Source organism: Natator depressus, chromosome 20 (genome assembly GCF_965152275.1).
Source record: "Natator depressus isolate rNatDep1 chromosome 20, rNatDep2.hap1, whole genome shotgun sequence".
Taxonomy (NCBI): Eukaryota; Metazoa; Chordata; order Testudines; family Cheloniidae; genus Natator; species Natator depressus.
In genome coordinates this window covers 26,904,982-26,920,030 of record NC_134253.1, presented here as the reverse complement: position 1 = coordinate 26,920,030, position 15,049 = coordinate 26,904,982, and the positions used below count along the sequence as shown (strand labels likewise).

At 60.6% G+C, this 15,049-nt stretch overlaps 1 protein-coding gene across 5 annotated transcripts in view; it reads right to left on the bottom strand.

Annotated features, from left to right (window-relative positions):
- OLFM2 (olfactomedin 2) overlaps positions 1–15,049 on the bottom strand; it is a 91,250-nt gene that overhangs the window by 26,576 nt on the left and 49,625 nt on the right. For 3 of the 5 annotated variants that reach the window (XM_074935469.1, XM_074935468.1, XM_074935470.1), the window contains exon 3: positions 2,506–2,661. In XM_074935469.1, coding sequence (XP_074791570.1) covers positions 2,506–2,661 — 156 coding nt within the window. Of the gene's footprint in view, positions 1–2,505; positions 2,662–5,494; positions 5,627–7,667; positions 7,689–15,049 lie in introns of those variants that run through there. The other 2 variants (XM_074935472.1, XM_074935471.1) reach the window with 2 other exon arrangements.

Here is a 15,049-nt window from a genome sequence, read left to right as displayed (position 1 = left end):
TCTGAGATCCTGCTTCGTCTTCCCCTCCCCCGGGTGGCCCTTTCCAACCCGCCAGCCCAACACATCCCTCCGTGACGGAGCAGCCGCCCTGCATTCGGAGAACAACAAAACCCGTATTTCCCCATCTGTACTGGCCTAGTGCTGCTCCCCCTCCTGGGTCCGGTTTGTCAAAAGCAGGCAGGTGCCCATTGCTCCCAGCCCAGAGCCGACCACCACCACGGTGGGCTGGACAGCACGAGATGCTCACCGATGTCCAGTCTCTGAAGAGAGACCGCGATAGGCAGGGCTTACGTTTGCTTTCAGGCCTCACTCAGTTCAATTTCAACCGGCCTTTTGTTTGGGTTTCATTCCTTGCCCCAGCACATTTGCCATGGCGCTGAGCAGGCTGAGGTCTCTGTGCCAGCCCCGAACCCTGGACAGCAACAGGGTCGTGTTAACACCTTCCACTCTTTGGGCCTTTATTCCACTCAATTTAATACAACAGGCTCAGGCCCGGGGCTGGCCCATCCCCTGGGGTGAAGGGTGGGAGGCCAGGCCTGGTGCTGGGCCCTGCCCGGGGGTGAGGAGCTGGGGGGCGGCCCTGGGCCTGGTGCTGGCCCATCCCCTGGGGTGAATTTCACTCACCAGGTGCAAGGCCCCACCCTACCTCTTGTCCTCCTTTGAGGCACGTTTTGGTGCCTGCAGCCACCCCTCAGGAGCTACCCCGCGAGCCAGGGTCTCCTGGAAGCCGCTGACCAAGACCAGTCCTCAGCCTCCAGCTCCCATCAACTGAGGCTTTTCTCTCCGGTTCTCGCCAGGGCCATGATTCCCAGGCGGCGTCCTTGAGCCACGACTCCTGCCTCTTGACAGGATCGTATTCCAGTCCCAGGGGCCTGGCACCTGCCGCTGTGATTAAACCCACGAAGACATTTGCTACAGCTCAGATGTTTGATCAACGCCTCGGCTCTGCGACTGTCAGCTCCGGGTCCCCGCTCCGCCTCCGCTTCCTTTGGTCAGGTTTCAGCTTTTGGCTCTGGCCGCTCCCGAGACACAAACACACTTTGGCTGTCAGGGCTCAGGATGACAGCTTCAGAAAGAACCCCATTCCCTCCAGGGAAGGTCCCTGTGTGTAGGGATCAGCCTGGTGCTTACTCGGTGTTCGGTCACAGAGTGTACCCATTATGGCACATGGGAGCTGGTTGTCACTTGCTGGGTAGCAATTGCACGTCAATTTCATTGACTCATGCACTTATTTAGGGACACCTAAATGTGGCTAAGGCTCTGGACTGGGAATAGAGACCCGGGCCCGGTCATTCCACTCCTTGCACCTTCTCGGTTGGGTGTGATTTTCCCACCGACATCTCTCTGCTGGGAGAAGCTCCAGTGCAGAAACAATTCTGCCACCATGAACGCACATAACCCAGCACAGACCAGAATAAGCGACACTAGCGTAAGTGCTTTTAGCCCCGACAGAACTGCCTACGTTGTCACGGAGTGTGGGGGAGTCCAGGCCCTGCACCCCTCTTCCTGGGATTCACTGAGACTCTCAGCCAGCCAGTAAAACAGAAGGTTTATTGGACAACGGGAACACAGTCCAACACAGAGCTTGTGGGTACAACCAGGACCCCTCAGTCAAGTCCTTCTGGGGAGCAGGGAGCTCAGACCCCAGCCCTGGGGTTCCCTGCGTTCCACCACCCAGCCCCAAACTGAAACTAAACCCCCCCAGCAGGCCCCCTCCTGCAGCCTCTGTTCACATTCCCGGACAGAGGTGTCACCTTCCCCTCCCCCTCCCGGCTCAGGTTACCGGCTGTCAGGTCTCCCATCCCCAGGGAAACTCCCCTGCCACATTCCCAGGTCAACACTCCCCCCGCCCTGCCGTCCTCACATCGTCACAGATGTGCCGCAGCGTTTGAAGATGCTCCCTTCGGCCAAAGGCAGGGGTCTCCCACCGGCGCAGGCACTCCCCTCCCTGAGAGGCGGTAGCGAGGCTGACAGGAGAATTCGGTCTACACCAGGGGCTAGGTCGGTTTAACCACATTGCTCGTGGGAGATGAGGGCGGTGGTGGATTTTTCACGCCCCGAGTGACGCAGTTATACTGCCCTACATTCCTAGCGCCGACCAGGCCTAGGGCAGGTTTGTGGCTGGCATGTTACAGCAGCAGGACATGAGCACAAATGAGGCCTTGGCCTCGTGCATTTAGGCTGTGAGCTCGTTGGGCAGGACTGTCTGTGCAGCACCCGGCGCCATGCGGTGCTGGTCACAGTTGGTGTCTCTGGGCACTCCTAGCAGACGCAGAATGGGATTTGCAAAGCCACCTCGATGCCCAAATCCCGCCAAGGCCTGGGCATCACTTATGCCTCCCTGCTTCTTGCCCCATAGCCTCAGCTGGACCCACGTAACAGCAGCACCCATGCCTATGCTCCAGGCACTCCTGGCATAACTCAGAACCGCAGCGCTGATAGCACCCAAGGGCAGCAGTACAGACAGCTAGACCACTGGCCAACGGGAGTCTGCAAAGGGTTTACCTGGAAGCTTTTAGTGTTCAGGCTTTTCTGGCTTTCGGTGGCCACCTTCAGCCGGGAATCCAGCCCCTTCATGAGGGACTCCGTGTGGCGCACGTACTGCAGGTCACGGAAGGTTCTCAGGTCCAGCACCTCCATGGACTGGGAGAGGTTCTGCACCTGGAAAAACAAAACAGAGTGGTGAGAGCAGGTGCGCTCTTGAGGGTACGGCCCTCCTTCCCAGAGCAGCCCTGGGGACTGGTACAGGCGAGAGCACGCAGTGTGTTCGTGGGACACGTGCTCTCTCTCTAGGTGCATTCGTCACCTCTATCGCTGTTCCCGGGGGATTTCCCTCCTACATGAACTCAAGTTCTGCAGAAGTTCAGCAATATTTCTACTTCCCAAAGCCCAGAGCTCAGGACCCGCAGGATTGTCCAGCTCCTTCCCCATCATGCAAAGCAACCCAGATCCATGCAATATAGATCCCGAAATCAGAGCTCAGCACGGATGAGAGCGGAGGAAGAGTTGGCCACCGGAGTTGTTCTGAGTGTTATTAATAAGGACCTGGGAACAGAACGAAGCTCTGATTTAATACCAGTGCTCCAGGGAGATGCCTCATTAGCAGCGCACTCCTCTGCCTTTCCTGGGAAGGCTGCAGGTGACTTTCCCATTTGGATTCTGCAAAGAGTTGGCCAGAATTGATTTGATATGCCCTGCTCCCTTCCCTGATCTCTGTTTAATTAATGAGGCCCTCTCCCAGCTCTGCACCTCCTGCCCATAATGAAAAGATGATTGTTCTAAATGAATTACAGGCATGCAAGCAGAAAGCATTTTCACTCTGCACCAGAGAGATGGGGAAGCAAGCAGGCAGCTGGCCTGGCAGCATCAGCAGCCATTAGTCACTCATTCGAGCATATTCACTGCATCCAGCTCCCCTCCTCCTTTTGATCACACTCAGTGTGGGAGCAGATTCTCACTTACAACCAGGCCTGTTTGTGCTGCCAACACCATGTAAAGGGGTTACCGGGTGAGTGACAATGAGGCCCATTATATGCCAAGCCACAGGGCACCAGGAGCGGTGTGCGTGGGGGTTTGTTTCAATCCATTCATATCCACGAGTGGATGGCAATTGGGTTACAGCCAGAAGCTTTGGGGTTGGTTTTTTTTCAAATAAACGTTTAGATTCTGGGCACCGCACTGGAACCTGCTGGCGAGCCTTGTGCCTGGGGAGGGAGCGGGAATTAGCGGGGAGGGCGCTGGATTGAGACTCAGCAGATCTGCCTTCTATTCCCAGCCTCTCTGGGCCCGTTTCTCTTTAGTCCGTCTTATCTAGCCACCCTGCATGTTTGCTACAGCAAGGAACCGTCTCTCCCTACCAGGGCTGGGCACATCGCTGCTGGAACAGCCATGGAACTGACCCACGAAAAAACCTTTCACTTTGGGTCAAATGGAATCGGAATTTTTGGTGACTTTGGGTCTGTTCCAGAACGAGAATTTCAACCTGCGTTGCCCACCTCCCAGGTGAGCGCCCTAACCCCTGGAAACCGTGAGCCTAGTGGGTTAGGGTGCGAGCCCCCGCCCCCATCTCCTCCTCCTGCAGCCCTTTAACGAGTGGCCGAAACTATTGATGTCAGAGTCACGAGTCAGTTCAGTCGACCACAACTGCATTTTTCGCTGAATAAAATATTTGTCTGACAAATTTCACCCAGGGCTACTCCGTGCGTGTGAGCAGGCCCCAGCGCACGGGGCCGGTGTAGCTACTGGCCAACGGACTGCAGGGGAGCGCTCCCGCCCTGGGACAGCCGGCACCACACCGCACTGCTGGCTCCTACCGTACACATCACACAGCACAGGTGTCTCCAGGCTGCAGGGGGAGCGGGCGGGCTGGGGAGAGGAAACGAAGCAGCACAGGTACGTCACCAGTTCCCAGGTCATCACCCCGCACCGCCCAGTCTCGATGCTGGCTCTTTAATTCCCAGTGTGGCAGTGACGTCTCCGGGGTGCCTCTGCCCCAGTGCCCTGCTCCCACCCTGCACCCCGTGGGAGGAGAAAGGGGCAGCGGCAACGCTTGCCACTACCGCCTGGGCTGGAGAACGAGCAATCCCCACTGCCCAGCGTTACGGTCATGTAAACCCTGCGATAAGTGGCCCCAAACCCCAGGCACGGCACGGCCAGGCTTCCTCAGCACCTGGGTAGACACGGACATACGCCCAGCAACGGTGACACTGAAACTGCCGGGCCCAGCGTTCCGGCAGAGGGAAGTTTGCCGTAATCGCACAGCAGTAGGACACAGGTGCTGGCCACGGATCTCCAGCTCTGTGTCCTGTGGGGAAGGGTCACGCTACAGCCTGACTTCCCCAACCTCTGCCTGCCTGGGGCTCTCTCTTTTCCTGCTTTCCTCCGCCAGCATCCGCTCCCCCGTCACACGCTGCAGCGCAGTGTCCGTAGCCCGGGGTGCGCGCGAGACGTGTGTGAAGATCTTTGCAAATGCAATCTGCTTGCTCACTCGGCTGCGCGCGGTGTCTCGGCCTGGCTGGTGCGTCGCCCCCGTGCACCGGTTCTGGACAGACAAACTGCCTGCTGAACGAGAGGTAGCTCTGAGGGGACTGCTCACCGCAGGGAGCAGCACCGAGGTCACTAGCAAAGCCCATCCAGCCGCGGGTATTTAACAAACACCCAGCTTACCTCCCAGAGGCCAGGACAGAGCAGCTATAGGAGGCTAAATAAATACAGCACTGACTGATTACACACTACGGTCGCACCGACAGGCTCCCAGGGAGACCGGGCCTGCTGTGCTGGGCGCTGTGCAGACACGGAGATGGACAGAAAGTCCACCCCAGCCGGAGGGACTGAATTCTCCTGCAGGTCTGTCTAAGGCACCACGCCGCGCCAGGCAGAGAAGCTCTCCAGCTCAGGCAAAACAGGATGATCACAATCCCGGCCTTGGAATCTCTGCAGCCCAGGTGTCCTGATTCCTGGTCTCGCACCTAGGGTGCATAGTTAGGCCACTTACATAAACACTGCCGAGAAGATTCCTCTTCCTGCAGGTTTCATGTATAAACTCCCATCTTTCGTTCAGGGCTGCCGCTGTTCTTTGGCTCTTAAACCACCCGAATGCACATTTCTTGTGGGCTTCGGTTCTTTCATTTCATCGGCCGCCGCCACTAAAATTAGTTTATTTCAGCGCCTTAACGAGACGAGAACGCAGCCACGTTCCCTCAGTGGTTATTTATTTATTAACAGGGGCCCTGTTGGTGTTTACAGCTGCGGCTGCAGCCTCGGAAGGCTTCAGAGCCGTTTTGCAGCAAGTTATAATAAAAGTTTAATCATTTTTTTGTGTGTGAATGTATAAAAAGCCGAGAGGAAATAAAAGGAAAGCCGCCTCCTCGTGGACTCTGCCCACCGCAGACGGGGGAATTGAGACCAGTTAGAAAACTTAACAGCTTTTATTAACATTTACCGCAGTAAAGCGACCCAGGGGGCGATTCCTACGTGGGGAGAGAGGGCAGGTCTCTCTCTGCAGCACCTCGCAGAGATGCAACGTCATCTCCAGAGGCTGCATCCCCCTGTGGAGCACTGCCAGGCACCCCGGGATGCCAACCTTTGGGCAAAGCCCCCCGACCTCCCAAGCTAAGCCGGAGGGGAGACCTCCAAAGGCAGCGAAAGTCTCGGCAGCACAGCCACCGTGCAGAGCTTAGCACCGTGGGCAGTCTGCACTGCGATCAGAGGCCTGAACGCAGCCCAGGGAGCCACAGCGCAGTTAGCTCGGAGCCAGCCAGCTCCGGGAACAGCAGCGGGGCGGGGTGACTGCTCCAGGGCAGGGCAGGGTCCCAGGCGGGGCTGTGCGCTCGTGCGGCATGCTCGTGCGGCTGTTGTTTTCCATGCTAGCTAGGCCCAGGTCACAGTGGAGACAAGACCTGTGTCTCTGCTGGAAGTCCAGGGGGAGCAGGTCATTGGAGCCAGGTCCTGGGGGGCACCCCAACCCCTCCACCCCCCTTCCCCTAGAAACGTCAGCTCTGCGTGCACCCTGGTGCCCCCTTCCCGGCTCGCCTCTGCTGGAATGCTGCAGAGATCTGCCGTCAGCGAGCGCTGGGCTGTGATCACAGCTCCAGACTGGGACTCCTGCACATCCTGCTAGCTTTGGGACCTTGTCCCTCCCACCCCGGCCAGGTCTCGTCTTTGGGACTGTAGTTCAGTACGTGTTTGTACAGCTCCTAGCGCAGCAGGGCACCATCATGGCTAGCCTCTGGCACGACTGCAATGTGGACATTAAACAACCACCACCAACACCCTCGCACTGGTGTGACCACTGCCTCGCCAGGGACCGGGCTGGGGGCCTCCAGAGCTAAGCACTTGAGCTGCTTCAGCTGTAACAGCCCCTCACACTCTGAAGAACAGGCACTCGGGGGACCCGTAACACCCGCTCCCCAGCAGCTCACACTCACACCCTTGCTTCTGCCGCAGCCTTCCTCTTGCAACCAAAACCCACTCACGCCGATGCAGCCCCAGGCAGGGCAGAGAACAGTGTTCATAATTCGTCGGGGGCCCCCCACCCCCAAGTTGGGTCTGACCTGCTGCTTCAGCACGCTGCTAGGGGGCCTTTCAGGCCCGCTGTCAAACTGAGCCCCTGCCGCCCACTTTCCACAAGCGCTCACGGGGTTAACCCTAATGTCTTCTCTTCTTAATCCTTAGCCAGCCAGGGGCAAGAGTTACACCTTGCCAGGAACAGGTTACAGGGCCCTGGGTGCGTCCCGGCTGGTGGGATCCTACTTCCCCCGTAGCACATTCCGAATGCCGGAGTCCCCTCTGCGCCCTGCCCTGATGCCCGGCTGTTAAACTGACACTGCTGCTCACCCTAGAAGTAGCTGCATGTTAGCGGTGGGGGAAGTGCCCCTCGTGTGTGTCTGGGAGACTCCACCTGACTGGGCTGGGTGCTGTGCACGTTGCCCAGAGTTTACAATCTACGCAGACAAAGGCAAGATTATGGGTGGCCCCATGCTTACACCGGGGGGAGCTGAGACCCACCGTCACATACACAGTCAGCGCAAAGCTGGGAGCCGAGACCAGATCTCATGCATCCCCGCCCACAGCTTCAATCCGCCAGGCCAGCCGGCCCTCAGCCGAGGGCCCTGCCTGGAAAGAGCCCACACGGCGAGCGGTGCCGTTAACGTCCACGAGTATCTTACAGCGGAGGCTGCACCAGCAGCAGGATCTCTCGTCCGTCTCCCCTCCCCGCACGTGGAACACGGGTCCTTCCTTTTGCAGCTCTCCCATCTCCTGCCATCCCAGCTGCCACTGAGAGGAACAGACGGCTGGCAAAACGGGCAGCGCGGCTGCGAAGAGACTTCCCCTTCCAAGACGCTGTTCCCCAGCCCCCTCCGCTCGCTGGGCACGTTGCATCACGCAGCCAGGGCTGTGCACGCACGCAAATGGGCGGTTCGGGCGACAGCCTCTGATCAATAGCGGTGCTTAGCCGGGATGTTACTGATGGAGCTGTGCAGAGGCCAGCTCTCTCACTCGCTCGCTGCTTCCAAGCTATTTTAATTCCTGCCAAGGTCAGGGGCTGACTTCCCTTCACCACCACCTGAGCCCTCCTGCCACTCAGGGAAGATTTATGGGTCTTTATTATTTATTTTTGGCTGGGAGCATTTATCTGGGTCTGTGCAGACGTGGGAGCTTATCTCCCTGCCAGATCTCCTGCCGTCAGTGTCTGCAGCCCCTCACGTGAGCAACAGGCACCCAAGGAGCAGAGCTGACTAAGGAAAACCACGTCCCTACGTTCCACTCTGGACTTGCCGTCCAAAGCCTGGAACGCGAGGCCCAGGCTCCCAGTGGGGGAGGGCAGAACAGATCCAGGCACCTCGGTCACTCGATCTTCTCTCCATGCCGCGTGGAGTCGGGCTGGATGGCTCGGCAGGGGATCCGCGCTGCCCAGGGCTGTCCTGAGCTGGGTGAAATGAGGGCGTTGGGGGGTAAGGAACAGTTTGCTCCACACAGTGGTGAGATCTAGTGGCCTGGGACTCCAGACCCCTGGATTCTTTCCCAGCTCTGTGACCGTAGGCCAGCGCTCCTCCTCTTTGGAGCGGAGCCTGTCTCTTCTCGGAGTCTGGGCAGCTGTGGGCACAGCCGGCCCAGATCCCAGCTGAGGCCACTGGGTTTGTTGTAATGCAGATGTGCTAAGATCTCCGAGCACATGGCGATGCGGGACAAGGCTTTCACACGTGGCTGCGTGACGATGAACACGTTAAAGTAAGCATGCTCCAGTTTCCAGGGGAGCGGCATGCTCACACCTCCAGCGAGGGCTGTGGCAGCTCAGAGAACTGGGACACGCGTCCAGCCAAGCACCTGCGTTTGGAAAGGGTTGACCCTGTCCCTCAGGTAGAATCTGCTTTCCATGGAGCAAATATAGCTTGACACACGAAAGCCAGTCGAGATTACAGCCTGCATTGCAATCAGCCACAAATGCCCAATGCTCAGCCCTCCACCAGAGCCACAAAGGATTTAAACCCGCTTAAAAATACCCATGCCCAGGCCCCTGCCAGTCACCCGTCGTGGGAGAAGCAGGCATGACCCTGCACAGGGCCCAACTATGGAGTTATCCCGTCCCACCCATCCCCCAGGGGAAGGAAAACTGCCCTGTTCTCCTCACTCCAAACCAAACCCACTGACTCCATCCAGACAGGGCTTGTTTCCCTGCTCAGTGCCTGGGACGCACCCCACGGTGGGGCTGCAGGCACCACTTCTGACCTTGGGCAAGGTCATCTGGAGAAACATCACTCCACTGGTCCGGAGGAGCTCCGAGGCTGCGAGACCAAGGGGGCCCTGCATCTCTGAGTGCAGCACTCCCTCCACCTCGCCCATGGCGCACAAAATGATAGCAGTGTCTCCACGGTGGGGAGCAGCCATTCCAGAAACCATGAAGGATCCCTCCCCGCAACCCACCCAACCCTGGCAGCAGGGATCAGAGCCACCCGCTCCCGAGACATTCAGCACGTGACACTCCGGGCTAGAGGGCTCTTCAGCTCCCCGGTGCTCACGCCGAGGGATCAGGTTAACGGGACGTTCTACCCAGCGCTACCGAATGTCTTATCTGCAGCCGCACATGGCAAGATGCAGCGCACTAGCAAGGCATCTCTGCAGCAGGTGCAGCCCCACCCATCCGCATTGCCATACGCCTTACGTGAGGGTCTGAGAGTCCCCAGGGGAGCTCCGAGCCCTAGCCAGAGGGAGAGCCAGCCCTGCCCTGAAGAGGTGATGGTCTAAGGGTGCGAGGGACAGAGAGATGCAAAGAGGAGAAGTGACTTCCCTCGGGTCACCCAGCAGGTCAATGGAGAGCCCAGCTCTGCTGTGCCCACCGGACTGCCCTGCCCACAAGCGTCGCATCCAAGAGAATGACAGGGTGCATGGCGGGGGCGTCACACCTCTCTCTGGGCAAGCACCAGGCATCATGGGCAAGAGCAGGACCCCAGGGTAGCTGGCACACGTGCAAAAGCCTTGTCCCGCATCACCGGGTTCTCGGAGATCTTCGCACATCTGCATTACAACACGCCCAGCGGCCTCAGCTGGGATCTGGGCCCCGCTGTGTCCCTAGATAAGACTCCCTCTGTGGCGGTGCCTCTCCACCGTCTGCGAAGCCCGGGGGGGGGGGGGGGGGGGGGAGAGACGACGACACTGCAGAGACGCCGCAGAGTCTTGTGGGTCAAACACGGCCCATGCGTGGAGGTGGCACGGGAGCAGCTCCCAGCTCTGGGGCGGACTCCCTAGGGGACGTGAGCTGAGCTCCCGCCTCTCTCTGGGTGTCCGTCCCCCACTGTAACAGAGGGGCAGCGGCGTGGCCGTGTCTCTTCAGGCTGAAGCTCCTTGGGGCAGGGGCTCTCTTGCCATGTAGCTGCGCAGCGCTGGGTGCCAGGGGCCCAGGACGCTGCCAGGGCGCAGATGCTCAGGGCTCAGCACCGGGCTGGGCTGCAGGGGCAGCCGCTCGGAGGCAGAGGGTGGCCCCTTATTAAACCACGTGTCCCGCCAGCCTCGGCCCTTCTCCGTCCCCCCTCCCCGCTTTGCCCCCTGCCCCACGGCACCGACAGGGAGGGCTCTGCGCCTCTTCCGCAGGCTCTGGGCTCCTGCTTCCGTCCATGGAGGCTAAGCAGGAACACGTCCTGCGCGGGGGGGACCGCAGTGCGGCACTCGGACGCTCTGTGAGTGACAGGTGACCTTTGCCGACTCCCCTGGTGGCACAGGCCGGGGGCTGAGCATTGCTCCTTAGCTAGGGGTCTGGGCGAAGCAAGGCTGGGGAAGGCAAGCGGCGTTCCACCTTCCCTGGAGACACTGGGGCTGCTGGAGCCGCTGCTTCCCAGAGAGATTCAGCTCGCCCCCTCAGCCGCCCGCTGCCCTGGGTCCCAGCAGCCAGCCGCGTCTCTGGTAACGTGCAGGGACAGAAGCAGATGCTCATCTCCGCGGGCCAGGTGGGTGGGTGGGCGGGCGATCCACCGCGGCAGGAGGCTCTTAACCCTTCAGCCATAGGGGGCTTCGCTCTCCCACCCCGACGCATCCCTCAATGAACGTCTCCAACATTCCTGGGCTCCTGCAGCTGCCGCCTCCGAGAGACAGCGGGAAATGAAATGTCAAGCGCGTCTAAGCGCCAGGCCCCTACGGCTGCAGAGGTAACGTCTGTCCAGGTAGGGGGCCCAAAGGATGTTTATAAAGCCAGGAGCAAAACTCCCCCAAGCCTGTTTTACCCTCTTTTACCAGTGTATCTGGGCGCCTCGCCATCTCCAGTGGATTCATCCTCACAACCCCCCGGGAGGCAGGGCAGAGCTGTTGGCCACACTTTGCAGATAGGAAAACTGAGGCACAGGGAGATGTTGGGTTTGTCTACGCTACACTCAGAGGTGTGACTGCATACCATGCTACCTTTCACCAGCCACCCCGGGAATAGGCAACAGGGGATGGATCACTTGGTGATTCCCTGTTCTCGTCACTCCCTCTGGGGCACCTGGCATTGGCCACTGTTGGTAGACAGGACACTGGGCTAGGTGGATTATTGGTCGGACCCAGTCTGGCCGTTCTCATGTTCTTATGTAAAAATAGCAGGGAAGATGCTCCACATAACACCGACTAACCGTGCCTCGCGGGGTCCTGTGCCCCCTCCCCAGTCTGTCCGCACCCATCACGCCGACCAACCCGGCCTCACGGGGTCCTTGTGCCCCCCCGTCTGTCCACACCCATCACACCGACCAACCCGGCCTCGCGGGGTCTTTGTGCTCCCCCGTCTGTCCGCACCCATCACACCGACCAACCCTGCCTCGCGGGGTCCTTGTGCTCCCCCGTCTGTCCGCACCCATCACACCGACCAACCCTGCCTCGCGGGGTCCTTGTGCCCCCCCGTCTGTCCGCACCCATCACACCGACCAACCCGGCCTCGCGGGGTCCTTGTGACCCCCGTCTGTCCGCAACCATCACGCCGACCAACCCGGTCTCGCGGGGTCCTTGTGACCCCCGTCTGTCCGCACCCATCACGCCGACCAACCCGGCCTCGCGGGGTCCTTGTGACCCCCGTCTGTCCGCACCCATCAAGCCGACCAACCCGGCCTCGCGGGGTCCTTGTGACCCCCGTCTGTCCGCACACATCACGCCGACCAACCTGGCATTGCGGGTTCCTTGTGACCCCCGTCTGTCCGCACCCATCACGCCGACCAACCCATTCTCGCGGGGTCCTTGTGCCCCCCCCGTCTGTCCACACCCATCACACCGACCAACCCGGCCTCGCGGGGTCTTTGTGCTCCCCCGTCTGTCCGCACCCATCACACCGACCAACCTGGCCTCGTGGGGTCCTTGTGACCCCCCCGTCTGTCCGCACCCATCACGCCAACCAACCCTGCCTCGCGGGGTCCTTGTGCCCCCCCGTCTGTCCGCACCCTGTGACGATGTGACGCAGCAGGGAGGGGGGAGTGTTGACCTGGGAATGTGCCCTGGGGACGGGAGACCTGAGAGCCTGTCACCTGAGCCAGGAGGGGGAGGGGGAGGTAACACCTCTGCCCAGGAATGTGGACGGAGGCTGCAGCAGGGAACCTGCTGGGTGGGTTTAGTTTCAGTTTGGGGCTGGGTGGAGGAACACAGGGAACCCCAGGGCTGGGGTCTAAGCTCCCTGCTCCCCCAGAAGGACTTGACTGAGGGGTCCTGGGTGTACCCACAAGCTCTGTTTTGGACTGTGTTCCTGTTGTCCAATAAACCTTCTGTTTTACTGGCTGGCTGAGAGTCTCAGTGAATCCCAGGAAGAGGGGTGCAGGGCCTGGACTCCCCCACACTCCGTGACACACCCATCAAGCCGACCAACCCGGCCTCGCGGGGTCCTTGTGACCCCCGTCTGTTCGCACCCATCACGCCGACCAACCCGGCCTCGCGGGGTCCTTGTAACCCCCGTCTGTTCGCACCCATCAAGCCGACCAACCCGGCCTCGCGGGGTCCTTGTGACCCCCGTCTGTCCGCACCCATCACGCCGACCAACCCGGCCTCGCGGGGTCCTTGTGACCCCCGTCTGTCCGCACCCATCACGCCGACCAACCCGGCCTCGCGGGGTCCTTGTGACCCCCGTCTGTCCGCACCCATCACGCCGACCAACCCGGCCTCGCGGGGTCCTTGTGACCCCCGTCTGTCCGCACCCATCACGCCGACCAACCCGGCCTCGCGGGGTCCTTGTGACCCCCGTCTGTCCGCACCCATCACGCCGACCAACCCGGCCTCGCGGGGTCCTTGTGACCCCCGTCTGTCCGCACACATCACGCCGACCAACCTGGCCTCGCGGGGTCCTTGTGCCCCCCCGTCTGTCCGCACCCATCACGCCGACCAACCCGGCCTCGCGGGGTCCTTGTGACCCCCCCGTCTGTCCTCACCCATCACGCCGACCAACCCGGCCTCGCGGGGTCCTTGTGACCCCCGTCTGTCCGCACCCATCACGCCGACCAACCCGGCCTCGCGGGGTCCTTGTGACCCCCGTCTGTCCGCACACATCACGCCGACCAACCTGGCCTCGCGGGGTCCTTGTGCCCCCCCGTCTGTCCGCACCCATCACGCCGACCAACCCGGCCTCGCGGGGTCCTTGTGACCCCCCCGTCTGTCCTCACCCATCACGCCGACCAACCCGGCCTCGCGGGGTCCTTGTGACCCCCGTCTGTCCGCACCCATCACGCCGACCAACCCGGCCTCGCGGGGTCCTTGTGACCCCCGTCTGTCCGCACCCATCACGCCGACCAACCCGGCCTCGCGGGGTCCTTGTGACCCCCGTCTGTCCGCACCCACCCTTTTTCTCTAGGGCTGGCAGCTCTTTGGGGCAGGCCTGTGTCTTTGTTCTGTGCCTGAGCCGCGCCCAGCACAGCGGGGTTGTGGTCTGTGCCCGGGGCTCCTAGACGCTACTGTAGCACACCTAATAAATAATGTTCAGGGTCAAGTCCAGGGGGCCCTGGGCCATGACTAGAGCTCCTAGGCACTAGGGTAACCTTCCCCAATGGCCCCCTGCCCCCCCACGTGGGGGTGCAGTACGGGGGCCGTGAGATACACTTACTACATAATTATAGAGATGCAGGGACATCGGCTTCATCATGGGTGGCACAAGCCAGCCCAAGAGAGCCAGCGCCCAGCGTAAGCAGGGTAAACAATTGCTTAGGGCCCCGAGGAGCTCAAGGGGCCCCCTGCTAATTATTAGTGTGTGTTTTGGGGGGGGCGAGTACATTCCTGCTTCGGGCCCTAGGGTGACACCTCTGCCCGGAAATGTGAACAGAGGCTGCAGCAGGGAGCCTGCTGCTGGGGGGTTTAGTTTCAGTTTGGGGCTGGGGGGAGGAACGCAGGGAACCCCAGGGCTGGGATCTAAGCTCCCTGCTCCCCCAGAAGGACTTGACTGAGGGGTCCTGGGGGTACCCACAAGCTCTGTTTTGGACTGTGTTCCTGTTGTCCAATAAACCTTCTGTTTTACTGGCTGGCTGAGAGTCTCAGTGAATCCCAGGAAGAGGGGTGCAGGGCCTGGACTCCCCCACGCTCTGTGACATCAGAGCTGCAGAGCACCCACAAATCTTAAGGGACGGGAGCTGCGTGTGCTCAGAAATCAGCTGCTGTTACCGAGGGGGCAGAATGTGGACTTAGAGCCTGAGGCTCCAGCGGGGCTCCTGGAATCGGTTTTGGAGACCGGGCCCCAGGCTGGGAAAGCTTGATCCAGGCTCTCTTTTCCCCGAGTAGCCACAGAGGCAGGGTGTCTTCATTCCGTCACCACGCGCTGGGAGGCGGTGGGGTGCAGCGGGTAGGGGTGTGAACCTGGATTCTACACCCAGCTCTGACGCCCACCCACTGGGCGAGCTTGGGTAAGACACCTCCCCTCTGTGTGCCCACCTCCCTTCCCACCCTTTGTCTGCCCCGTGAGCATCTCGCCCCGGGGTCTGCCAGCATCTCGCACAATGAGGCCTCTGGAAATCGCCTGCTCTTTTATTGCACACGGTCAGTCGTGATTTGACTCTAATCTCCCCCTTGGCTGGAGGTGCGTCCGTGTCGCTGCCTGAGATTCCCGGTCTTGAAGGCAGATGATAGA